Source organism: Panicum virgatum, chromosome 9N, assembly GCF_016808335.1.
Source record: "Panicum virgatum strain AP13 chromosome 9N, P.virgatum_v5, whole genome shotgun sequence".
Taxonomy (NCBI): domain Eukaryota; kingdom Viridiplantae; phylum Streptophyta; class Magnoliopsida; order Poales; family Poaceae; genus Panicum; species Panicum virgatum.
In genome coordinates this window covers 15,215,322-15,241,721 of record NC_053153.1, presented here as the reverse complement: position 1 = coordinate 15,241,721, position 26,400 = coordinate 15,215,322, and the positions used below count along the sequence as shown (strand labels likewise).

Below are 26,400 nucleotides of genomic sequence, written 5' to 3'. Positions count from 1 at the left end.
AAGTGTGCTTAAGCCTATATGATGTACAATGAAGCACTATGGTGGTTGGAGATGATCTTTGGCTCTTGTATACTTCCTTGGTCTCCAGCACTCTCAAATGAGCCGTGGGGTGGCATATATATAGCCCAACCCTCCAAACTAGCCGTTGGGAAAAAGGCTGACGAAATCCCTTAACGCCGGTTAAATCGATGCTCCAGTTTTAGTCATCACCGGTTTAACCGGTGAGTGTATTTTCCCAGCAACTAGCCGTTACTGCTCCAACAGCTACTTGATCAATCGACCGACGCTCTAAAAAACTAATGTCGGTTCAACCGGTGAGTGCAAGCTCAGAAACCCCCTGAAAAATGGAGTCTCTGGACAACTGCACCGACGCTCACTTTGCCTTGATCGTCGGTTTAATCGATGCCTGTAAAACTCCTGCTGTCTCCAAGTCCATTACACCGGTGAGTGTAAAACACTCAACGTTGGTTAATCCGGTGCCAAACCCTAGCCCGCAGGCCTTCTCTGTGATTGCACCGGTGAGTTCATTTTGCCCTACGTCGGTTCAACCGGTGATAGCAAAATGCCTCTGTTTTGATCTCTTTGACTTGGATTCTTCATGGTTTCTTCAATCTTCGAATCCTTTGGACCGAAGAGCTGAGTATTAGTTGCTCAGGGTTTGTTGCCACCAATTTTTGTTTCAGGGTACCCAGACGTTGACTTCTGCCCCTGCTGCGTTAAGTTTATCCACCGTGATGCAGAGGGGTGGGAGGTGGTTGAGCGAGACCCATAGACTAGCGAGTTGGCGGCTTGTACGCTTGTAGGCAAAGTGTGCAGCTCTTCTATTTTGCTTAGACCGGCCTGCCGTTAGGCTTGGGTAGATTAGTGCTACCGGTCTGACTGGTGTAGTGAACCGGTCTGACCGGTTGAATAGAAACTGAACTAGAGTAGATGGTAGAGTTGTAGATTCTTTTTTTATTTGGACTTGGCTTGTCCGTTGTAAAAGTTGTAAGTTATGTATATATTCGAACCAGCTTTGTGAAACTAATGTATTTAAATTCGTGTTGTAAAAGTTATGCTTTATCCCTTTATGTCGTTTTGCTATGTATTTTCAAGTAATTGTCGTGCTTGTACCATCTGCGCCCGCCTTCGCTTGGGACTACCGGTGTTTTTTCAATCGGGCCGTGGGTTGCGAAAGGACCATAAAATTAAATCATTAAGCGAATGCACCCGATGTGTTCAAATGACGATCATTACGCTTAATTTAGAGTTTTAATTTGACGGTTCCATCACATCACAGATCGCATCCTCGATGCGCGCCGCGGCCCCGGCCGCCGCCCCCTGTGCCGCACTCAGATCCACCTTGAGTAAGCCTCTCTGCTCCCCAAGCACCGGATTTGCAACAGATCCCTCAATGAGCTTGTGCTTAACTGCATTGTGTGTTCTCCGCAGCAGCGGCTAGGAGCGGGCGCGTGGCGCCGGCGGCGCGGGCGGGACGCGGCCGGCTTGTGGCGCGTGCGGCGGTTGCAGTTGCTTGTCCTTGCTCTGATTTGAGTTTTTTTAATACCTGTTTAGCTTTGGTTTGCGACGCGCGTGGCGCGTCGGCATTTGCTGCTGGTGTGCTCAACTATTCTTTCCTCCGTTGCGTGTTCTCCAGTGCAGGCAAAGGCAGATGCGCCGTCGAGCGCCACGCCCTCCAAATCCGATGGGTAAGAACATTGCACTGCTCCTCGTCAATGAAGTATATATGTACTATTGGCGGGGGCGGAGGACCTGTTATGGCGCAGTATGGCGCGCGCCATACCTAAATCCGCTAGGCCCACTTGATATACCTTTTTTTTTCAAATTCAGCCCGTTTGATTCCAGCCCAAGTGGTGGCAAAGGTGAAAGTGCATCTCGGCCCCTAGTGTGTTTTGGTGGATTGATTGACACCACGATTAAAGGGCTAACTATCTTGTTGAGTATATGAGCAGGAATTGATTATCACAATTGTAATCCATGTGATGAGATGAATCAAGATTCAAGACACATGCTCATATAACAAGATGAATGACATGTTCTAGTATGTGAATATTAACAACAGCTACCATGAAAATTGGGATATGTATCAACGATAAAGAATTTATTCGTATATCCAAATGAAGCTTGTTGATGTAAGTGGAATTAAAAATGACAAGCCAAGGTATTGTGAATGAGACAAAGGTATATGCTTAGGCATAGTCTCACAATTGGAGAAACTTGTCATAAGGAATGTATGATATAGTTGATGATCAAGCAAGCATGAAAGAAATGATGTTCATTGTAATGGCAAAATCAATATGAGTTCAAGAGGGCTCTTGAGGATAAATGGATGGGATCGAAAGGCGTGTTTCTAGAGGCTATGTAAGCAAAGGCTTGGCATGAGCAAAGAAACCGATAATGATCAAGTCCAAGAATTCTAAGAGACATGGAGAATTTCATATTGACAAGTGTCATTCATTAGAGAAGAAAAATTGCTTGTGGATCAAAATAGATTTCACTGTAAGTTAAATGTGATACAAGCCTACATGAAGCTATATGTGATGCAATGATGAAGAGTTGGAATTCGGGAATGGGTTTCTAGGTACTAAGCTTGGAGAAGGGCAATTGTGGTTGTGCCGAGGAACCAATGCTAGGGTGACGAAACGTTCTTTGGGTTCAACTTGGAGAATCTTGGTCATGTGTGGTGTTCATGTTTGGAAGTATCAATCTTTCTAGAATCTTATTGTGAAGAGCGTGACTTGAACTAGAGGTGGATTTCATTCGAAGATAATGGTTCAAGGTCACTAGCTCAAGGAAGATGTGCTCAAAGTAAAGAAGCCAAGTTGGATGCACACCTCAGATTGTGATTGATCAACACACGGCTTAGGATGAAAAAGAGAAGCTCAAGAAGTTGAAATGTAATTAATCTTTGATCTTGAGTTTAGGTATGCCGTACTATCAAGAGAGATGCATCACAATGGTCTTTGGTTTAGTCTCAGTGCTCAAGTAACCAATGTGAGTTGAGAGAGACACAAAAGCCTCATGTATACATATTAACTTTACTGCCAGAGCAAATCCGGAAGTTCCGGATTTGTAATCCGGAAGTTCCGGATTTGGCACACGTAGTACTAACGGCTAGTTGGTTTGAAAACCCGGAGGTTCCGGGTTATAGAATCCGGAAGTTCCGGGTTGTAACTGTCACATAACGGCTAGTTTTGTTGGGACCGGCTATTTATACCCTTTAGCCCTCTCCTTGGTGGGCTGCTGTTCCAGGCTCTATTCTGTTCATTGCTGGCCATCCCAAGAAGCTTGGTAGCCATAGTTGAGCTCTCCCCAACCTCTCTTTGTGAGATTGTGTAATTAGTGTATATTCTTGAGTTGGGTTGAGAGAGTGAATGCTTGAGAGCACTAGAGAGCACAACAAACCTTGAGCATTTGAGATTAGCCGTGATTTGTGTGATTCACATTTGTTACTCTTGGAGGTGAAGCCTCCTAGACGGCTAGGCGTCGCCGGTTAGCTCCCAAGGATTGTGGTGAGCAGCGGCAAGTTTGTTGCAGCACCGATCTTGTGCCACAAGGGCGCATGGTCATATAGTGGAAGGAGGAGATAGCTTGACCTTTGGGTCGATATAAGCTTCCTCAATGGAGACTAGGATTCACACGTGGGTGCACGGGGTGAATCTGAACTTCGGTAAAACAATTCCTTGTGTTCATTGCATTTACATTTGTTTTGTGGATTTAAGGAGTTCTCCATTAGACACTTGTGTCTTGGAGAAATTGTTGTTTTGTGTGTGCATGATCTGTGTAAACCTGCTAAAGGAACTTAACCGGGCAGAATCTACATTTGGGGTTTGAATTTATTTTCATTTACTAGCACTACTTCTATTGTGTTCACTCTGTTCTGAGTGAACTCGGAAGTTCCGGATTGACAAACTCGGAAGTTCTGACTTCACCCTACTGTCTAGCCCAAATCCGGAAGTTCTGGATTTGAAACACGGAAGTTCCGAATTTGGCAGACAGACAATTTTATCCGCTGCGTTTGAGTGAAAATTTGTAGGTGCGCCTATTCACCCCCCTCTAGGCGACATCATGGTCCTTTCAAAAGGGAACCGAAGTCCTCGGCTCCTCCCGACCTCGCTCCCGAGTCGCGCCGCCCCATCTGGCCGCCGCCGCCCGTCGCGCCGCCTTCAAGCTTCGATCTCCCCTTCTCCGCCGTTCCCTGCCGTCTAGCCCACCTCCCTGTCTAGGTCGCCCGGTCCCCGGCCTTCACAGCCTCGATCCGGCGCCCCCGCGCGGCGGCGCCCCTGCTTGCTGGCCGCGTCGCCGCGGCCTCCCTGCTGGCCAGCCGGCGTGGTGGCACCACGCGGCCACAACCTCAATCCGGCGCCCCGGTGCAGCGGCACCACTGCTTGCTGGCCGCGTAGCCGCAGCCTCCCTGCTGGCCAGTCGCCCCGGCGTGGCGGCGCCACGCGGCCTCCTCGCCGGCCGGTCGCCCCGCCCCACTGGTACAACTCTAAATTCCAAGCTTCCACAGTTCCACTTGTATATCCTGCATTATATGTAATTCTAATGTTTTACAACTAATGTATGATTCTCTTTGTTTGACAGCTTATTTTGGTCATTCTTATGGAGTTATTGTGTAATTTGCAAGTTTTTCTTCATTTGAGGTACTTCTCGACAATGTTCCTATTTTGAACCTTTATTTTGGTGTACTGTATGAAACCTTAGATGCTATCCACTGCCATACCTTAATTTTTTGGCGTCCTCCGCCACTGACTATTGGCTAAGTAGTAAGTACTCAATGGTGCTTCATAATCTACACAAAACCAATGAATTAGTTTATGGTGAGGTGATATGTAACTTTGTAGTAATTCTCATCTGTGGTGATAGGTAAATTTGTACAATGGTCAATGCATAACTTAGAACTTGATAAGGATTTGTTGACTTGTGTGTTAACCGTGGCCACCATGATGTAGTTATCTTAGATTAGAACATCTCCCAAAGGGGTACACCACATAATATTTGCTGCAGAGTTTGGTTGCAGTTTTTATTTTGAGTCGTTCATCACCGACCAACTATTCTCCTCTCTTCCCTACCTATGGGCATAATCTCTCCTTCCAAATAATTAGTGCAAATAGAGGCACATGTTCATAGGCTCAGCTGGACAAGCAGTGGGGAATAGAAGTCACTGAAGCTAACTATGGTAGATGATCATCGGAATATTGTGCTGAGATCTTAGGTTATTAGTTCTTTTCTTTGACCCAATTTCTTCACAAATGTGACTGGTGAAAGAGGGTTGATTCTCAATAGATTTGGATTACAGAGTGCTTACATATATATATAGGCCTAAGAGACCAAGGGTCCATGGTGTGAACACACTACCAGGAGAGGTCTACCCGGGAAATAAACCAATGCAGGAAACTAGGAACCAGCACAGGGAACTAGGAGAGACCTATTCACACACACATATTCTAACACACCCCCGCAGTCGAAGCGTCTGGTGTCGAGACATTGAGACTGGATCGAAACTCTGTGAATACTGAAGAGGGCAGCCCCTTGGTGAAGATGTCGGCGAATTGAGATGTCGTCGGGACGTGAAGAACGCGAACATCGCCAAGGGCAACGCGCTCCCGAACAAAGTGTAGATCGATCTCCACATGTTTGGTGCGCTGATGCTTAATAGGGTTTGAAGACTTGTAGACTGTGCTAATGTTGTCGCAGTAAACCAGAGTTGTCTTGCACAATGGAGCGTGCAGCTCAGACAACAACTGTCGTAACCAGGAGGCTTCAGCAACTGCATTTGCAACGGCCCTGTATTCCGCTTCAACGCTAGAACGAGAGATTGTGTTCTGGCGCTTAGACGACCATGAGACGAGACTATCACCAAGAACATAGCATATCCGGAGGTGGATCTTCTCATATCTGGACATCCTACCCAGTCCGCATCTGAGTAGACGATCAGCTCAGAGTGGGATGATGGTCGAATGAGCAAGCCTAGGTGCAGTGTGACACTGATATAGCGCAGGATGCACTTTAGGGCGGCAAGGTGGGGTTCCCGCGGATCATGCATGTGTAGGCAGATATGCTGCACTGCATAGGAGATGTCTGGACGCGTAAATGTCAGATACTGAAGAGCTCCTGCTAGACTGTGGAAGTCTGTTGGATCAGAGACCGGAGGGTCATCAGCAGGAAGCTTTGGATTCATATCAACAGGAGTGGTGCAAGGCTTGCAGTTGGTCATCTCGGCGTGGTCAAGAATATCGATCATATATTGATGCTATGAAAGAAACAATCCAGAGGGAGTGTGCTGAACCTGCATGCCTAGAAAGTGATGGAGCTGACCAAGATCCTTCATGGAGAACTCGTGCTGGAGAGTACTGATGGTCCGTTGCAGGAGTCCCATGGAGGAAGCTATTAGGACAATATCATCAACGTACAACAAGAGATAGACTGTGTCTGTACCAGAGTGATAAACAAACAGGGAAGGATCTGTCTTGGCAGCAACAAAACCAAGCTGAAGGAGGAAGGAGGCAAACCGACTGAACCAGGCTCGTGGTGCTTGCTTGAGACCATAGAGGGAGCGGTTGAGTCGACAAACATGGTCTGGGCGAGCTGAATCCTCAAATCCTACTGGCTGAGCACAATACACAATCTCAGACAGATTACCTTGGAGAAAGGCATTGTTGACATCCAATTGATGAATTGGCCAAGAACGTGAAAGAGCCAAGGAGAGGACTGTCCGAACTGTTGCTGGCTTAACCACTGGGCTGAATGTCTCGTCAAAATCCACTCCAGGCCATTGTGAGAAGCCACGGAGCACCCAACGCGCCTTTTAGAGATCAAGAGACTCATCGGCCAGGTGACCGCATTAGAGTTGGGTGGTCGTGGAATGAGATCCCGGGTGTTGTTAGCGAGAAGAGCAGAGTACTCGGCCTCCATGGCAGCACTCCAGTTTGGGTCAGCAATAGCAGCCTGATATGTTCGAGGAACTGGGGACAGAGGTGCCACTTGATAGAGGGCAGGGACACGGAAGCCATGCTTGGCTCGTGTTGTCATGGCATGCTGATTTGTTACTGGAGCAGTTGGGACGGCGCCGATAGGGAGGCATTGGGTGGGTGGCGCAGATGGAGCAGCGCCTGGTGTAGATGGAGAAGCCGTAGGTGTCACAGCTTTAGCACCGCCTTCGACAGCACTGGGGGCCGTAGGTGCCGCGGGAGCGGCTCCGGCAGCCGCAGGACTTGGGGTCGTGGGCGCCGTTGCCTCGGCGCCGGCTGGTGCGATGGTGGGGTCCGTTCTGACCCCTGAGGCAGGAGTGCCGCGGCGGGTGTACACGACCCCGAAGCGCCCTCGTGGTGGGGGAGCGAGCGCCTGGAGAGCGTTGGTGGAGCGGCCGGATGCAGAGGAAGGAGCATCGGCGAGTGGGGCGGCGGTGGCAGCAGGGCGTCTGGGCATCGAGGCCTCGAGAGGGAGGCAGCCGCTTGGGGGCGGCTCACTTGGTGGGCCGAAGGAGGCTGCCGGCCCAATTGATGGAGGGGCAGCCCACGCAGGAGCCAGACCGGAGTCCAGCAGGCCAGGGCTCCAGGATAGCGACGACTGCTTGGCCGATGTCGCGCCTGTTGCCTGGGAGGAGGCCACACGTGGCAGTGCGGACGGTGTACCTACAGGAGCAACATAGGGTGATGGTGGAAATGGCACCGGCAAGGGGTTAGTGTCCTCCAAAAAATCGAAAGCTTCAGGTGGAGTTGGTGAGGGATCTTCAGCAAAAGGGAAGGAGTACTCGTCAAAAACAACATGTCGGGAAATGATGACCTGATTTGTGTTGCGATCAAGATAGAGGTACCCTTTGTGATGTGGAGAGTATCCAAGAAAAACACATAGGGAGGAGCGAGGGGCAAGTTTGTGGGGGGTTGTGGCGGAGAGGTTGGGGTAGTATTTGTAGCCAAATACCCGAAGATGCTCGTAGGAGGGTGGAGTGCCGAAAAGAGCAAAGTGAGGTGTGGAAAGTTGGAGGGTTTTGGTTGGTAAGATGTTAAGGAGGTAGGTGGCTGTCCCGAGGGTAGCAGCCCAGAAGTGAGGAGGAACACGCACGTGGAACAGCAAGGAGCGAACAACATTGTTTATGGTACGGATGATGCATTCAGCTTTACCGTTTTGCGCGGAGGTGTAAGGGCATGACATACGAAGGTGAATGCCATGGGACTGGAAGAACGAGCGGGCGCGGAGGTTGTCAAATTCACGGCCATTGTCGCATTGATCTCCTTGGATGGTGGCACCGAACTGCGTGCACATAAGCGAAGAAATTAGACAAGGTGGAAAAGGTGTCAGATTTCAAACGCAATGGGAACGTCCATAGGTAATGCGAACAATCATCAAGAATAACTAGATAATATTTGTGACCAGAGACACTAACAACAGGGGAAGTCCATAAATCACAATGTATTAATTGGAAGCTGTGAATGGCACGGGAGGAGGACGCATGGAACGGGAGACGGATATGTCGTCCTAATTGACATGCATGACAAAGGCCATCATTAGTGGTAGCATTACACTTAATGACAGAAGACAGGGCGAGCTTGGAAAGAGCTTCGGGCCCTGGGTGACTGAGACGTTGATGCCAAAGCGAGGAGGGCGATGAAGCTAGGAGTGCCGAGGCCGGGAGATGCAAGGGGTACAGCAAGAGGTCCGGAGCTGTCACATCTGACGATCTCACTCCGAGTGGGAAGATCATTCACGGAACAGCCAAAAGGGTCAAATTCCACAGTGCAGTTGTTGTCAATGGTGAACTGGCGAACAGAAATGAGATTCTTAATAAGATTCGGGGCAACAAGAACGTTATTAAGATGAAGGTTATTCCAAAAATGGGCAGTGCCAGTGGAGGTAATGGGTACAAGGTTTCCGTTGCCGACAACAATGCTAGAAGGAGAATGAACAGAAGAGGTGGTAGGTGAAAGAATACCAGCGTCGGAGGCCACGTGATTGGTGGCTCTAGTGTCAAAGTACCAATTCTGATGGGCGTGCTGTTGGAGCTGTAGAGTCTGAAATTGGGCTGCCAGAGCCTGTTGGTCCCAGCCAGCATTGTTGTAAAGGGCCTGGTGCTGGCGCCGGGACGCCCCACTGGCCGGGCCACTGGCCAGGGAAGCTAGCGAGGAGCGCCTGAGGCTGTTGGGGCGGTCTAGCAGGGTGTGGCGCAGAGGGACCCTTGGGTCCAGGCCAAATGTGAATGGACCCGGACCACGAGTTCCGAAAGCTGGGCCAACCGGGTCCTCCTGGCGCAGGGGGAAAACCAGCGCCGAGAGCAGGGGGCGCCGAGCTGCCGCCACTGGCGCCGGTGTGGCCGGGCAAACTGCCTCCGCCGCCACCGGAAGGACCACCCTCGCTGCCTTTGCCGCGCCTGCCTCCGCGCTTGCCGCGCTTGGAGCCCCCCATGCATGGAACCAGGGGGACCTGCTGATGCGGCGGTGGCTGTGGGGCTGGGGCTGGTGAGCGGGTGGTGGAATTGTGCCTGCCGGAGCTGGTGAAGAGGGCGGTGGCCTGGGGCGCTTTCTCCATGGTCAGTTCCTCGTTGCGCAGGTCGTCGCGCACTTGCAAGAAGCTGGGCAGAGGATTGGTGCGCCGGAGATGAAGACCGATGGCAGTGAACCACTCATTGAGGCCCCGAATGATGTTGAGGACGAGGGTGCGGTCAGAGATGGGTTCACCAAGGTCGCGCAGGTCCTCCGCCTTGTGCTTTAGAGGCGACAGTACTCAGGGACAGGAAGGTCGCCCTGAGAGAAGGCGCGGAAGTCGGCGTCGGCGTAGAGGGCGCACGTCGCCTAGTTGCCGAGGAATTGAGATTCGATGGCGAGCCACATCCGGCGGGCGGTGATGTTGCGCTCGGAGATGGTGTCGGCGGGATCGTCGGAAATGGTGCCGAGAAGTCAAGTTCAGACGACGTAATCCATACGGACCCAGTTGGCAGAGGTGGGGACGGCGATGTCGGAGAGAACATGGCGGTCCAGGGAGTACTTTTCCAACCGTGACGAGGAAAGACTCACGCCAGCGGGGGTAGAAGGTGGGCGTCACGTCGAGGAGGAGCAGGACGAGGGCGCGGATGTTTGCACCGAGACGGCCTGCGCGTGAAGATTGAGTAGCGCAGCGGCCTCATGGTGGGCGATGGCGTCGTCGTCCTCGGCGTGGTTGGAGTTGTCACCGTTGTCCGGGGGAGGAAGATTGGCAGCGGCGCATTCGCGCGCAGCACGATCGGGGCGGCGCGGACGCGAGCATCGGCCGCGTCACGGTCGGCCTGAGCGGCAAGGGCTTCTTGCTCGGCGGCGACCGCACGAGCGAGGGCAGCATCACGCGCGGCCTGGGCGCGGGCGCGCTCATCCGCGGCGGCGGCGGCGGCGGCTTCATCTTCTTGCTGGCCCGCCATAGGACGCACTGGAGCAGCGTCGGATGGTCGCCTGTGGAGTGGCGATGAAGAGGCGCGGCGGAGCAGCACCAAGGCGGCACGCGTAGAGCTGTGTGGTGGCGCACTGATAGCAGCGCCAGGAAGAGCGGAAGGAAAATGGAAGGGCCAAGGCTGTAGAACCTAGGCGACTGATACCATGAAAGAGTGTTGATTCTCAATAGATTTGGATTACAGAGTGCTTACATATGTATAGGCCTAAGAGACCAAGGGTCCATGGTGTGAACATACTACCAGGAGAGGTCTGGCCGGGAAATAAACCAATGCTGGAAACTAGGAACCAGCACAGAGAACTAGGAGAGACCTATTCACACACGCATATTCTAACAACTGGTACAAGAATGTTGCTGTAATTAAATCAGATCAGATCATAAGGTCAGTCCCAGTGCAGATTTCATAGGTGTTTCATGCACATTAAATAGGGTGATACATCAGCATATTAGATGACATGGCAAGTAATTGAAGAAGAGAGAGAGGATCGTCATTTCATCCCGACGAAACGAGTGCGGCACCGTTTCGTAGTCCTAGCAGAGCGGATGAAACTGCACTGGGGCTCCTCCGTTTCATCCGCAGATCCCAGATGCGGGGATTTTTTTTCTCGGCAGCGGCGGAGCTCCCTGCGCGCGCCTCTGCTCCCGCGCTTCCACCCCCGGCCCCGCACTCGCTCCCGCCATTGGTCCTGCTGACGCGCGCCTCTCTCTCCTGCCATCGGCCCCGCGCTGTCGATTGCTGATGGAGCAGCTAGATGCCAAGTCGAGAGAAGAAAGGAGACGCCACCAGGAGGAAGGCAAATCACCCAACGGCTCCTGTTGCGATGCCGGCTCCTGTATCTATTTTATTTTGACAATATATGTTGTTTGTGATATAATATATGTAAAAGTCAATCCATTTTAATCGTTGTTACAGTATTCTAGTGCTTGAGTTATGTGGCTACATAATCACATGGAGCACTAGATCACAACATTATACTAGTACTAAATATTATGGATGGTCTAAGAAACTGTGAAATGAAATTCTGCACAGGGAGTCCCAGTTTCATTGATTAGTTTCATTCTTCTAAGATGACGTGACACCCTTGAAAACCGCAGTATGAAATCATGCACTGGGACTAGGCTAAGTACCACTTCAACAAATAATGCACCAATGCCCTAAATTCAGCAATTTATGTGGCAATTACTTAATGTCGTTCTATGATATATGATGTATGCATGTAGAATAAGCCATTTATGTGGAATTACCTGCTGTCATACTCTGTAGCTGTTGTGTCACTTCTATGCGCTTATGTGGCACTGTGACGTTGATTTGCTTGCATTGTCAGCAATATGTTAGAAACTCTAATAATGTTTTGCCAACCGTTTCTGTTTCTCCTGCAAATGGTGTTATTTTCTTGTAATGCATCTACGCTTTAAACTAGATGTGTGTAAAGATCGACTATTACTCTATTAGACTAATATTTGTCTACACTTGATCTTTAATAACATGGTTTCTTTTGTGCTCGACTGCATATTCCTAATTTTACTCATTTTTCCTTTCAGTCATGAGGTCTTGCTGTTTGAGGCCCTTCGTGTGGCCTTGATAGAAGAGATGAAACTGGATCCAACAGTGTGCGTGTTTGGTGAAGATGTTGGTCATTATGGTGGTTCTTACAAGGTGACAAAAGGTTTGGCTGATATGTTTGGAGACCTCCGAGTCCTGGATACCCCTATTGCTGAGAACCAGGGTTCTCCTTTTCGTTTTTGCACCGAATCCCGCCATCCGGCGGAAACGGAATTTCGGGCGAAATTTCGCTAAATTTCGGTAGTTTCGACCGGAAAGTGATTTTGAATTCAAAAACCGAAATTTCGTTGCATTCCGACCGAAATTTCGGTTTTGTTGACCGAAATTTCGGTGATTTTTACCGAAATTTTGTTTTTGTCACCGTAAAATGATGCAAATTAACAGACAATGATGTGTATATATGGAAAAATTGAAAATTTTGGCAAAATTTCTCCTGATTATGTGTATATTGACAGTTTATAATGCATAACATATATATAATTACACAAAACAATGACAAATACACCATTTAATACATAACTCATGTCCAAAGTCCACACATACAACGTAATACATCCAAAGTCCATTAGAATTATTACACATAACTCATGTCCAAAGTCCACACATAGAACGCAATACATCCAAAGTCCATTAGAATTATTACAATCCAAAGATACAACAGAGGCAAAGGCATAGTCCAGAATAATCCATGTAGCATATTCTCTGCATTTAAATATTTATGTGAAATAAATTGAATAAGTAGAGGAAGCAAAACGTATAGATAAGTTCTGTTGATAGGATAAGTACCTGCATTCTTCAGTCCTCAAATCTCTCTCCCGGTGGTCTCTCATACGACTCGTCTGTTGGTGGCAAATACACGTACGTAGATGGGTGATATTGCAACTGTGGAGCTCCATATGGTAGGTAGCCGTGATAATCCAAATAAGGCAATGCTGCAACTGTCTGCGGAAGTGGCGAGTTCACCACCCCTGGTGGTGGCCACAGAAAGCCCCCTGCAGGGGGGAGAAGTACTGTAAGGGTTGTAGTACTGACCACTGGAGGCAGAGTTGGAGCTATCTTCATCATATGCAAGTGGGGCCTGTCGGCCATGTCGATGTTGTTTGTCGTTGTGAAGTAGGTGCTCCATGATCTGTATCTTGTGTTGCATGGGTGAAGCCCTCCTCCCCAGTGAACCTTATAGTAGGAGATATACGATAACCACCACTTTCGTTGCCATCATTGCCATCACCTTCACTGCCATCATTGCCATCACCTTCACTGCTACTGGAATCATCATCATCATCATCATCATCATCATCATCATCATCATCATCATCACCAATGTCATCACCACCACTAGGCTCAGGTGTGGTATCGTCACTACCTAACTCCTCCTCAGTGCGTGGTTTCTTCCCTTTTCTCATTTCGGGACCAATCTTAGTCTTCCTTTTTCCCAGATGTGTGTCCCCAATTGTTTCTTCGGCCCATGCCTCCACATCTTCATCGTGACCATGAGCAGAGCCTATGTCAGTGAACATCTAGTTCGGCAATGGAGTGTCAGTGAAGTCTGAGTCTTCATCAAATGCTGGGTCTCCATTGGACCTTGGTTGCTTCATCCAATCTTGAATTGCTGATGACTGCCGGTACAAAGAAAGATCCATGAAACTGCTAACTGGATCATAGCCATATGGATCGACCCCTCTAGTAGCACGTTGCAGACGCAAGCGGAGGTTGTAGTTCACAAAGAGCAATTTGTCCAATTTCTGGTGGCTCAACCTATTGCGCAGTTTGGTGTGGATGTAAGCAAAGGTGCTCCAGTTCCTTTCACATCCACTAGAGGATGCACACTGCGACAACAAGCGTCGGGCGACCCTTTGCAACACTGGTGTATCTCCCCCAAATGTAGCCCACCAAGCAGTTGGTTAAGTTTTCCGGTCAATGGCCATTCGCCTAGCAATGTCACTAGAGAACTCACCTTGCTTCGTCCTGAATATTTCAAATTCCTGCAATGCAATTGCTGCTGAATTAGTATTCAACATTTTCTCCAGACCATTGCGCATTACTGCCATGACTGTCTGTGATGTGCCCAAACTGTACTGCACGTAAGGGTTAAGAGCACAAGCAGTGGCCATGCGTATGGTCCTATATTTTATGCCAAGGTGAGAACAATGCATCGATACATGGACTTACCTTCAACAAGTATTGATGGTCCTGTATTTTGTCGGACGCAGTGATGGACTTCAAGAAATACATGGTGCTACCGCTATACACCAAGAAATTAATGACCGAGTTACGCATAGGCCCCGTCCACGAATCACACATGATCGTGACTCCACATTCATCCCACTCGTTCTTCCACTTCTCTATCTCTTTCTCTATCTCCTTCACATTCTCATCCAAATATTTTCCATCTATCTCCCTCCCTGATGGTATTTTGATTCCAACACCTGCGGTCATAGAAGAGAAAGCATTAAGATCACAATGAAGGATATGTAATGTAACTGAAAATAGATGTTGTTACCTTGTTTCTGGGTCTCTATGATCGCAGCCTTAAAGTATGGGTCATCGACTTTCCGGACGGGAATACCGACAGCATGGCACGCCTTCGCCCATGCCCTCCCTAGAAGCTCTTTTGATGTCCTCCCCTTGACAGTCCATGGGCCAGTATCAATCCTTTGCTGCCGTGGACCATTGCTCAACCCTAGATGGTAGTCCCTAACCCTCTCGGGGACTTGTGACTGGCTCCTTCTGAACATCGAAGGCAGCGGTCCACCACTGCCTCCAACACCACCACTGCCTCCTACACCACCACTCCCTCGATCAGGACGACTATTACATCCCGATCCGCCACCCCTATCATATCGTGGCCCAGCTTGCTGCATAAATTCATACTCTTGGCGGGACTGGTGTAAGACCGCTTGTAGTTCTGCATCCTCGTCAAGCCCCTGGCCTCCCTCCTCCTCTAGGTCAATGTGCGGCCCCCTTGCAGATTGGTCCCTCAGCAGCTTTTCTCGGGCCCTTGCTTTAGCTCTAGCCTTGTTCATGTCCAACTGCTCACTAAAGAAGGCCTTAACTTCGGCTGAAACCGAAGGGCAGTCCTTCACATCTTTCCCCCTATGTGCCAAATGCTCTTTGAACCTTGTTGCTCCTCTCCCGCTCTTCTCCTCCCTGCAATACTTGCATTTGAAACCACCCCTGATCTTTTGGCCATGCTCCCACACTAGGTCTGGCATTGTCCTACAATTACAGAAAAATAGCAAGGTGTAAGTTCATGAATAACACATGAAGTAGCAACTCGTGTTCTTTTTGATGAATACCTACTAACAACCCATGAATATCACATAAACTAACAATTCATTAAAACTACCAATTCATACATATCAACTAACAAGAAAAAATTCATACATATCAACTAACTGATTTTTTTCTAGGGTCAGTTGGATCCATGCCACTCCAATTTCTTGAAATTGGATCTCATGTTGAAAATCATGCCATTGAGTGGCATGATTTTCAACATGACACCCAATTTCATGGAGTTGTGGTGGCATGAATCGAATTTTCCCTTTTTTCTATGCTTTCTATGTCACATGGTCTCTAGAATCTCAAATCAACTAACTTAGATCGACATCAACAAGCATCAACATAAAAAAAACCTTCTCATACCTTAGTTCCCGGAGCCGAGGCGAAATCCGGTCGGTTTCACCGGTTTTCCGCCGGTATTACACCGAAATCCGCCCGGATTACGGCGCCCTTCTGGCAGCTCATCCAGGGAGCGGGATCCGCCCCATCCCGACCGGATTTCGCCGCCTTTCCGCCGAGATTTCGGTGTGGGGAGGCGAAAATCGCAGCCGGCGGCGGAGGGGGCCAGAGAGGAGACCGTGGAGGGGAAAAAAAGATGCTCGGGCGACCTTGAGGGGTGACGACTGACGAGCAGATAAGATTTACCGTGTTAACGGGTTAACGGGTCCACTCATCGTTAACGGGTCTGAACTCATTTAGTGATTTTAACCAACCAAATCAACTTATATTTGAACGATTTCAAGTGCTACTCGCTCAAAAAAGCACCTAGTTTTTTATCATATTTTTTCATATTTTTTACAAAAAATTTTGAATTTTTGAATTTCGAAACGAAATTCACTGAAAAATAGCGAAATTTCTCTTCCCGGTAACTAGCGGAAACGAAATTTTCACCGGAATTCCGCCGAAATTTCGCCGAAAATGTGAACCTTGCTGAGAACTCATTTACTGGCATGGGAGTTGGAGCGGGAATGAAAGGGCTGAGGCCTGTTGTTGAAGGCATGAACATGGGCTTCCTGCTCCTTGCTTACAATCAGATCTCAAACAACTGTGGCATGCTTCACTACACTTCTGGTGGCCAGTTTAAAATCCCACTTGTGATCCGGGGCCCTGGTGGTGTGGGTCGTCAGCTTGGAGCAGAGCACTCGCAGGGTTTGGAGTCATATTTCCAGTCAATCCCTGGCCTGCAAATGGTTGCCTGCTCAACTCCTTACAACGCTAAAGGTCTAATGAAAGCCGCTATCAGGAGTGAGAATCCTGTGGTGCTGTTTGAGCATGTTCTTCTGTACAACCTGAAGGAGAAAATCCCTGATGAGGAATATGTGCTCTGCTTAGAGGAGGCTGAGATGGTGCGGCCTGGGGAGCACGTGACCATCCTCACCTACTCGCGTATGAGGCACCACGTGATGCAGGCCGCAAAGACTCTGGTGAACAAAGGGTACGATCCTGAGGTCATTGACATCAGGTCGCTGAAGCCGTTCGATCTGCACACGATTGGCAACTCCATCAAGAAGACGCACCGCGTGCTGATCGTGGAGGAGTGCATGCGCACGGGAGGGATCGGTGCCAGCCTGAGGTCGGCAATCATCGACAACTTCTGGGACTACCTTGATGCCCCCATCATGTGCTTGTCGTCACAGGATGTGCCGACGCCATATGCTTCGACCCTGGAGGATGCGACCGTGGTGCAGCCTGCCCAGATCGTGGCCGCGGTTGAGCAAATCTGCCAATAGGATGGCTGATGAGAATGTGTTGAATTGTTAAGTTGTTACTATATTAATTTGTTCCTGCCATGAAATATATATTTTCTGTTTGTTCGTTTGGCCGTGTAGCTGCTAGGCCTTCCTTGAGGTGTACAGGCTTATAGCCTTTCTGTTTGTATTTTGATATGTATACTTGAGAGCAGAGCACTGCTGCATTTAGTTGATCTGCTTGTTCCTTTTCTGCGAGATGCTGTTTGCTGAATGCTATGGCTTGAAAATGCCACTGTTGGCAGAACCTAACATCCTTGTGCAAACATGGTAAGAATTAGCAGCTCTCTCATTGGTACACAACACTAACAAATGTCTCAGTATTCTACAGTCAGTGAACGAGTTGAATCAGAGTTCCATACTATGCAGCAAGCAAGCAGAAATACTCGTACTACAGCAGAGATCGAATGATCGATCGAACATCACTGGACTAGACAAGGTGGTTGCCACCTGCAATTAAGCTAGTACGCCCTTCAAACCGGCCCCCGTCAGTAGTCGTCGCGTCCGAAGTCGGGCTCCCGCGGCTTGGGCACCGGCATGAGGAGCTCGCTGACGGCCCCGGCCCGCCTGGAGCGCTGCCGGTGCACGCCGCGCAGCGCGTTGGCGGCGAAGCGCGACACCAGTATGGTGGTCCTGATGCTGGACCTGCCCTCGTCGTCGTCCAGCTGGTCCTCCTCCCTGCGCCGCAGCTCGGCCGCCTTGCGCTTGAGGTGGCGGCGCCAGGCGGCCTGGATGTAGGTGGCCGCCCAGGTGCGCCACTGGTGCGAGTAGAACCGGAAGGTGTGCTGCACGGCCTTGCTGTGCATCCGGCGGAACTGGCCGGCCACGAACTTGAGCTCGTCGGCGGGCAGCGCGAAGGCCTCGACCTCGGAGAGCGCCCTGACGGTGCGCGTGGAGGAGGGCAGGCAGACGCCGGCCTTGGGGTCGAGCGCCCAGGTGAGCAGCTCCTCGCCGCAGAAGTCCCCCTCCTCGAGCAGGCTGCGGTTGTAGAAGCCGGTGCGGCCGCCGTCGGTGGTGATGCTCTCGAGGCTGCCGCGGATGATGAAGACCATCTGGTCGACGGGGTCGCCCTCCCGGATGATGTAGGTGTGCTCGGTGCAGAGCGAGGGCTTGAGGCGCTCGCAGATGGCGTCGAGGAGGCGCTCGTCCATGTTGGCGAAGAGCGGGACGCGGCGGACGAGGCCGAGGCAGAGGTGGCGCTTGATGTCGCGGCGGAGGTCCTTGGGCAGGTTCTGGACGAGCGCCTCCTCGTCGACGCCGTGCGTGTTGAGCCACTTGTACTGGTCGTAGCGGCGGACGCGCTGGCGCAGCTCCGGCGGCAGCAGGCGGTGGTGCATCCACTGCTCCGAATCGCGCTGCTTGACGCGCATCTCCTCGAGGCGCACGGTGAGGGACTGGAGGTAGGTCTGGATGTTGCCGATGAGCATGGCCATGAGGATGAGGCCGAAGATGGCGAGCGCGATGGAGAAGAGCGCCTCGCCGGTGTAGATGCTGGTCTTGAGCCCCTGCCCCAGCGTGCTCAGGTTGGCGAGCCCCCACCAGAGGCAGAAGAGCAGCTTGGAGGCGGTGTCCTTGGACTTGAGCACGCTCGACTCCACGGCCGACGAGTAGATGCCGTAGTTGAAGGGGGCGCGCCCGTCCTTCTGGGGCTCGCAGGTCTCGTTGATCACCTGCCGGGTGATGGTGCGCCACTCCAGGAACCCCAGCTGCTGGTCGTTGCCGCAGTACATGTAGATGCGGTTGCAGCCGGGGAACTCGTTGCACGCGTCCCGCCAGCAGTCGCTCACGCGCTCGATGGACAGCAGGTACCAGAAGGCGCCGACGATGTGGCTGGCCAGCAGGTACCAGAGCAGGTAGTAGGCGGCGCCGGCGTAGGCGGTCTCGGCGAAGGCGCCGCTGCTGCGCTTGAGCTCCGAGGAGATGGGGTAGATGCGCACCACGCGCGGGATGTACTGGAGGAAGACGATGAAGAGCAGCCGGTCCTTGGTGTCCAGCACGGCGGTGCCCCTGGAGCGGTGCAGGAAGCTCCAGATCACCACCTGCGGGAACGGGAGCACGGACGCCACGTCCGCGGCGAAGAAGCGGCGCAGGTAGCGGCGCGCGATCTGGGCCGTGTCGATCACCAGCTCGCCGCGCCCGAACACCCGCGACGAGGGCTTGATGTAGGCGGTGCGGAACTGCAGCGCGATGCGCACCAGGAAGAAGAGGTCCACCACGCTGCGCACCACGGCGGTGGCGATGGCCAGCCACCGGTCGATGCCCACGCACAGGTTGCCCTCGTCGGTCACCATCGGCAGGTAGAAGAACATGGGGTCCACGGCGATGGCCACGATGCACGAGATGAGGAACGCGCGGTTCAGCCGCACCAGCATCCGGTCCTGCGGGTCGAAGATGCGCCGGGAGGTGTTCTTCAGGTCCTCCTGGAACACCGCCGCCATCGTCGCGCCCGCGCGGATCGACCGCCCGATCGTGCGCAGCTGCGCCGACCCCTGCGTCAGCACGCCGCGCGCCAGCGACTCCGTCGGCGCGAACCGCCGCCGGGACGCGCTCACGCCGGCGCCGGCGCCGACGCCCGCGTAGTCCATCTGGAGGCCCGGCCGGTCCGCGCCGCCGTACGACATCCTCCTCGGGCTGTCGTCGCTGTTGAGCCTAGCTACGCGCCTCCACGCATACATGCATGCAGATTTCTTTCAGTCGCCGCAATTAATTGGCTCGTCGATCGATCACGAACAAAAAGGAAGGGGGGGGGGGGGGAATGCGTGCTGATCACCTCACGAATCTGTGCTGCCTATGGCCGTCGATGAACCGCTTGAAGGCGCCGCCGCCGAACATACCGCGCCGGTGGAGGGGACGGAGGATCGATTCGACTCATCACGCGCCCATCGTCACGGCATGGCCAATCGATGGCCGAATCCTAGCACCGTGATCAACACGGGGCGGAGCTATAATTGCCAGAGAGAAATCTCCACAAAAACTACGATCGATGATCGGTCGCGGCTTCTTCCAAATCGCCGCATCAATCGAAGATTCAAAAGCGGCTAATTTAGTTTTTGCTTTTTTTCCCTCGTCGCCAATTCCGTGCGGGCTTTCGCCCCCACCCCAACGCGGGGGACCTCTCATTTGGGCCGAAGCTCTCGGCGCCCAGCGGCCCAACCGGGACCGACCCACCTAAAAATTGCACGAGATCACCCGCCGCCCACTCCCCCCCCCACCCCCCACCACACCGCCGCCGCCGCCGCCGCATTTTTTTCCTCGGCAGAATCCCCCCCAAAACCCCCGCGATGCCTCTGCTGCCGGCGCGGGCGCGGTGGGCGCCGGCGGCGCTGCTCGTGCCGGCGCGGGGGCTCCTGGAGGCGCGCGTGCCGTGGGTGAGGGACCGGGCCCTCGACCACGCCGTGGAGCGGGAGCACCACCTGGTGCCGTTCCTGCTGACCAAAGACGCGCTCCTCGCCGCCGCGCCGCCGCCGCACGTCGTGCCGCTGCACTCGCTGCCCTCCACCATCCCGTTCCCGTTCCGCCCGCTCCGCTTCCTGCGGCTCTACCCGTCGGCGTTCGCGCTCTCCCCGCACCCCATCGAGGTGTCCCCGACGCCCAGGCTCTCGGCGCTGCACGCCGCCGAGGCGCAGGTCGTCGACGCCACGCGCCCCGACGCCGCCGACCGCCTGCTGCGGCTGCTCATGCTCGCCCCCTCCCGCGCGCTCCCGCTCCGCCTCGTCGCGCGGCTCCGGTTCGACCTCGGCCTCGCGCCGGACTTCCAGCGGTCGCTGCTCCCCAACTACCCGGACTACTTCGCGCTCTCCCCCGATGGCACATTCCTCGAGCTCGTCTGCTACAGGAAGGACCTCGCCGTGTCGGCGATGCAGTCCTACGCGCAGCGCACCGGCGGGTACAAGGTTGGCGACGTGGTTTCCTTCCCGCTCTCCTTCCCCCGGGGGTTTGAGCTCGACAAGAAGGTGCGCAAGTGGTTGGACGAGTGGCAGAGGCTGCCGTACATCTCGCCTTACGAGGATGGGTCACACCTAGCGCCAAGGAGTGACATCACGGAGAAGAGGACCGTGGCGGTGCTGCACGAGGTGCTCAGCCTCACGGTGGGGAAGAAGATGGAGAAGGAGGTGCTGGTCAAGCTTGGGGAGGCGCTGCGGCTGCCGCCGGGGTTCAGGAAGGTGGTGGCTAGGCACCCTGGAATTTTCTACATGTCACACAAGCTGAGGACGCAAACGGTGGTGCTTAGGGAGTCATACCGGAGGCATATGCTGGTGGACAAGCACCCAATGATGGGGATAAGGTATCAGTACCTCCATTTGATGCATATGGGGAAGGAGGAGGTTGGAAAGGGCAAGGGCAAGGATCGTAAGAGTGGTCGTGGTGAGCAAATGATTGGGGAGGAATTTAGTGCAGAAGGGGAGGATGGTGATAACGAGGACTATGATGATGAAGAGGATGGAGATGAATTGGACGAGGAGGACATGGAAGCAGGTGTTGCTTCCGAGGATGAGGAGAGTGATGACAACATCAATGAGGATACAGGAAGTCAAATTGCTCATTGATACTGGAGCTGGCAGCTGTTCTTCAAGATGATGTTAGTGCTTGTATATCTCTATCTTGGACAGCATGAGTACGCAGAGAACACAGAAAAACAGGTGTACAATCAACTTCAGTGTCAGGTAGAAAGCCTATTAGAAGATGGAACATGTTTTTCTTAACTCAATTTTGAAGTAATTAACTAGTTATTGATGTTATGTGCAGCCACTCTTGTGTGGCATCACCTGAGTTATTCAAATTCTGTTTTAGAATCTGAGCATATCTATATTACTTGTATAACATGCTTATATCTTAAATTCCCTACACTAATATGCTGATCTCTTGTTCAACCAAGAGGATGTTTGTCACAAATATTTTCGAGGTATCGAGTTATTCACATATTTGTCATTCATTACCTGACAAGAATCGTTCTGTATTAAGGCAAATGAATTAAGGAGCTCTAGGTTTTGGGTTTGTGCTCTGTGAAAGCTTTGACAATGTCAACTTGGTACACCAAACTTGTATGTGCTATACTTCTGTTCTGACAACCATCAGAAGCAAGCACATGTAAATTATAGAGGCATCTTAAGATCTACTTGTTGCCTATAAGAACCTACGTATATATGATAAAGGGTGATGATGGATATCCATAGTGGAAATTTTAGAACATAGCTGGCCTTTTTTCTTTGCGAGAAGAAACTACACTGAAGTCATGATGCTCCATGCCCTTCTGGATAAAGAATTTATAGCATTATGTATGCTATCACTAAGTAAGATTTTGACAGATTACATGAACTTATATACTAAGTGGTGACAACTTACCATCTTTATATTTACCAATGTGTAGGCTACAGAACCCATTAGTTACTCTGTTCAAGACTAATCTGTAATATCGTTAGTTTGTTTTTAAAAATGGTATAAAAATAACTTCTTCTACTGGATCAACTTCGACTCCATCCATATAACTCCATTTCAATACAGCATGTTTCTATTGTGCTTTAATAGTTTGGTGGTGTGTGTGTGTGGGGGGGGGGGGGGGGTGATAAAAACAAGAAAATAGTTTGGCAATGCCCAATATCTTCCTGGCTATAACGTCTTGGAATCTTGGGAGTAAGAGACAGAAACTCCGTATAGATGGTTACTTGCATGATTTGAAGGGAGAGGGAAGATAAATTAGGGCAACAGAATGTGGGCTTCTATACATTTTCTTCTCTCTTTTTTCTTTTGATTTCATATGTGCTGCTGAACATTTTATCCAATATTGTCACTACTGTTGTAGTTTTATCACTGATGTTAATGCGTAACTGTAAACTATTTATCACACATGCACTTCATGGAGTTGTTATTACAACACGCATAAAAGCACTCATAATTTATATTTTAATAACACATCCTTTTGGTTCTAGTGCTATTCTTAGAAGTTGAGCAAAGAGGGGAAAAGACCAGTAACTGAAACACAACTGTAGTGGGTCTATTTTCATATTTCAGATGCAGCATACTTATTTGATCATGTATTGCAAAAAGTAAGGATCTGTTGTTTTATTACCAACTGGATGAAGTTAAATCTTTGACTGATTTGGAGGTTGCTGATGTGGGCTGAAAGATAGGTTTTGCTCCATAGGTGACACATTTTCCTTCTCTCCCAATCATATTTCTTCATCATGTGTTACTTACGTGGCTGATTCATCGCTTATTTTAGCCCAAATTAGCAAAATCAACTTGAAGACATGTCTCCGGCCTTAGAATCAATCTGTCCAAGAGCTCAGTGTCCCCGATTCACTGCTCTGATGAGGAGTTGACACTCACAGCAAATGCTCTCTCCTGCAACATCAAGGCTTTTCCCTCTACCTATCTTGGCCTCCCGCTCACCATTGGCAAACCAACTAAGGAGGTGTTGCTGCCATTAGTTGATAAAGTGGCGTATTATCTCCCTGGATGGAAGGCATCTCTAATGAATAGGGCGGGACACTTGGTTATGGTGAAAGTGGTGCTGGCCGCCTCTGTTTTCAAGGCGTCGCCTAGGCGACAAGGCGGTGGCGGCTCGCCTTGCTTAAGGTCTCGCCTTAGCCCGTCTAGGCGTCGCCTAGGCGATAAGGCGGTGGTGGATCGCCTCGCCTCGCCTTACCGCTTTAAAAACATAGCTGGCCGCTGCCCCAATTTATCTGCTAATAGCCATGGATTTACCAAAATGGTTCTTCAAGGCTATTGACAAGAGAAGACGGGGATTCCTTTGGAAGGGTCATGATTAGGCCAATGGTGGCAACTGTTTGGTTGCTTGGGAGAAGGTGCAAAGGCCACTTGAGTATGGAGGCCTGGGGATTCATAATCTTGAACTTCTTGGCTTGGCACTGAGGATCCGCTGGTTATGGGCACGAAAAACAAACCCTGATAGACCTTGGGCTGGTCTTCCTATTACAGTTCCTCTAAATGCCAAAGCCCTCTTTGATGTACCAGTGGATGCTATAGTTGGAAATGGGGAGGAAGTACTGTTCTGGAAAGATAGGTGGCTGGATGGGCATACATTGGCCGAATTAGCTCCTAACCTGTTTAAAGCAGTCCCGAAGCAAACTGTTAATAGGAGGACTGTGGCTCAGGCACTGCAAAATAGGAGTTGAGTACATGACATCAAGGGAGCTCTTACTGTAGAGGTGTTGGTCGATTACCTTCTCATATGGGATATGGTGGATGGTGTTGTTCTACACCAAAACGTATCAGATCACTACAAATGGAAGCTAACTCAGCGTGGTTCATATAGCAGCAAATCTGCTTATGAGGCCTTTGTGGGATCCATCAAGTTTGGTCCGTGGAGAAGAATTTGGAAAACCTGGGCACCTCCTCGCTGTAGGTTCTTCATTTGGTTGGTGTTCCATAACTGAATGTGGATGGCTGATCGACTAGCCAAGAGTTAAATACTGTATCAGTAGGTGCCCAAACTGACCCACATAACACTACAGCCAACACTTGTCCTAGCCAGCACGCCATTTTGGCTTTTAATTCTTCTGAGCAAATAGGTCTGAATTTGGGGCAGTAAGACTTTAACTCTTCTTCAGTCTAGCACATTTGCGGTTTTGCCTGTATTTTTTGTCACTGGCTAGTAATGTTACTCAGATGATTAAACCAAATTGAATTTGTCAGACTACCAGTCCAATACTTGAGACCTGTTAATCTACAGAACTACCAATGCACGAGACTACCGTTCAATTGGACTCAGTAAGATACGAACATTTTGAAGATTTGCAAGTTTTAGTTTTAGAGATACATTCTTTTGAGTTAACACAGTTCTATATTCTTTCTGTAACATATGCCTTGCTCAGGTTCACCATTTTTTCTATTCAAGACTAAGGAAATCATGTTGGAGAAAAAGAAAGGCTAAGGAAATAATGAGATAGCAATTGCTTGGACTTTCTTATGTAGATTGTTCATACCAAAATCTTATCAGGCAAATTCTTTACTGACTATTGGATGATCATGTTCACTGTTTAGCATCTCTAGATTATAGAAGACTTAGCATCTGCTACTGCAGCCATGGTAGCTGGTGTTCTCATATACATGAAAACCATATTGAAGCATGCTGATTCAAATACTGAGCTTTGCTGTATGACTGGCAAAGTAAGAAAAGGGGCATGGTATCATCAATGCAATTGTTGATATTTTCCTGTGGAATCTTGTCATGTGATTAACTCCATTGCATGTTGCAATGCAAAGAAAGGAAGTACTCAGTGGAAAAAAAAGGGATAGAAAAGGTGACCCATCTGAATCCTTATTCCAGACATCCATGAATACTGTAATCAAATGGAGATATTGTGCTGATTTGAGGTTTCAGTGATAGTCTGATTCCTTTTCCTGTTAGGTAGTATTGACACATGCAGCACCCTTCCCCACAAATACCATGTGTACTGCTCAATCAGCTTAGTTGTATGTTCTGCTGATATTGGGTCACTGATTTCAAGTGGTACATATTCTAACTTGCATGCTCAAAAAGCGTTCAATGTACTCTTGAAGTTATCATTGAATTATGATGATTTGATCTGTAGAAGTGCTGATATCCACATTTGTCTTTCCGTGATCTCTTGTGTCTTGATCTTATGGACTTGATGATGTGATAGTTCTAATGAATCTTTGTTTCTATTTAGTTTATTTGTGACATATTATTTTGGTCCTCACAAAGTTTTAATCTTGTGTCTTGATCTTATGGACTTGATGATGTTAGGCATAGAATTTCAGCTGGCTGGTTGAAATGGCGGCAAGCTTCTGGCATCCTTTGTGACAAGAGGGTGTCACAAAAGCTAAAAGGCAAATTCTACAGGACAACAATTCGTCCGGCGATGTTATACGGTACTGAATGTTGGCCTACAAAAAGTAGACATGTCCAGCAATTGAGTGTAGCAGAAATGCGGATGTTGCGGTGGTTTTGCGGGCACACAAGTAGGGATAGAGTCCGGAACGAAGTTATTCGGGATAGGGTCGGGGTGGCACCAATTGAGGAGAAACTTACCCAGCATCGGCTGAGATGGTTTAGACATGTCCAACGAAGACCTCCTGAGGCGCCGGTGCGTAATGGGGTTCATGAGCGGGTCGATAATGTAAAAAGGGGTAGAGGTTGACCTAAACTGACGTGGGATGAGTCGGTTAAGAGAGACCTTAAGGATTGGAATATCTCTAAAGAGATAGTTTTGGATAGGAGCGCTTGGAGACTAGCTATCAATGTGCCTGAACCTTGAACTTATTTCTTTCGGGTTTCATCTCTAGCCTACCCTAACTTGCTTGGGAAAAAAACTATGTTGTTGTTGTAAAGTTTTAATTTATTTATTTTTCCGTTGCCTAAACTAAAATATAGACTACCTGTTAATATTGTAGCTTGTACTTTGT

The 26,400-nt window shown here is 50.1% G+C and overlaps 3 protein-coding genes and 1 long non-coding RNA gene across 4 annotated transcripts; 2 read left to right on the top strand and 2 right to left on the bottom strand.

Annotated features, from left to right (window-relative positions):
* The first annotated feature begins 1,642 nt into the window (after window positions 1-1,642).
* LOC120693032 (pyruvate dehydrogenase E1 component subunit beta-4, chloroplastic) lies at window positions 1,643-17,208 on the top strand. The gene is made up of 3 exons (XM_039976436.1): window positions 1,643-1,688; window positions 11,962-12,130; window positions 16,189-17,208. Exons 2-3 carry the CDS (start codon window positions 12,011-12,013, stop codon window positions 16,990-16,992), a joined length of 924 nt encoding a protein of 307 aa, XP_039832370.1. The 5' UTR covers window positions 1,643-1,688; window positions 11,962-12,010; the 3' UTR covers window positions 16,993-17,208.
* On the bottom strand, window positions 12,507-12,807 carry LOC120693033. Its single transcript, XR_005682826.1, has 2 exons — window positions 12,770-12,807; window positions 12,507-12,685 (listed from the first exon to the last, which is right to left on the bottom strand). It is a non-coding gene; the product is annotated as an uncharacterized LOC120693033 (long non-coding RNA).
* Window positions 17,209-17,498: 290 nt separating the features above from the next.
* On the bottom strand, window positions 17,499-19,463 carry LOC120692999 (putative cyclic nucleotide-gated ion channel 9). Its single transcript, XM_039976404.1, has one exon. The coding sequence runs from the start codon at window positions 19,446-19,448 to the stop codon at window positions 17,499-17,501; it is 1,950 nt and encodes a 649-aa protein (XP_039832338.1). The 5' UTR covers window positions 19,449-19,463.
* A 759-nt stretch (window positions 19,464-20,222) lies between these two features.
* Window positions 20,223-21,943, top strand: LOC120692613 (protein WHAT'S THIS FACTOR 9, mitochondrial-like). The gene has a single exon (XM_039975981.1). It carries the CDS (start codon window positions 20,292-20,294, stop codon window positions 21,555-21,557), a length of 1,266 nt encoding a protein of 421 aa, XP_039831915.1. The 5' UTR covers window positions 20,223-20,291; the 3' UTR covers window positions 21,558-21,943.
* The last annotated feature ends 4,457 nt before the right edge of the window (window positions 21,944-26,400 follow it).

What these genes read in the sequence shown, in the direction of transcription:
- LOC120693032 (XM_039976436.1), top strand. Translation starts at nt 12,011, where the DNA reads ATGAAACTGGATCCAACAGTGTGCGTGTTTGGTGAAGATGTTGGTCAT. An exon ending in TCCGAGTCCTGGATACCCCT is followed by an intron (nt 12,131 to 16,188) that starts ATTGCTGAGAAC and finishes GAAAATGTGAAC; the next exon opens with CTTGCTGAGAACTCATTTAC.
- LOC120692999 (XM_039976404.1), bottom strand. Translation starts at nt 19,448, where the DNA reads ATGGCGGCGGTGTTCCAGGAGGACCTGAAGAACACCTCCCGGCGCATC.
- LOC120692613 (XM_039975981.1), top strand. Translation starts at nt 20,292, where the DNA reads ATGCCTCTGCTGCCGGCGCGGGCGCGGTGGGCGCCGGCGGCGCTGCTC.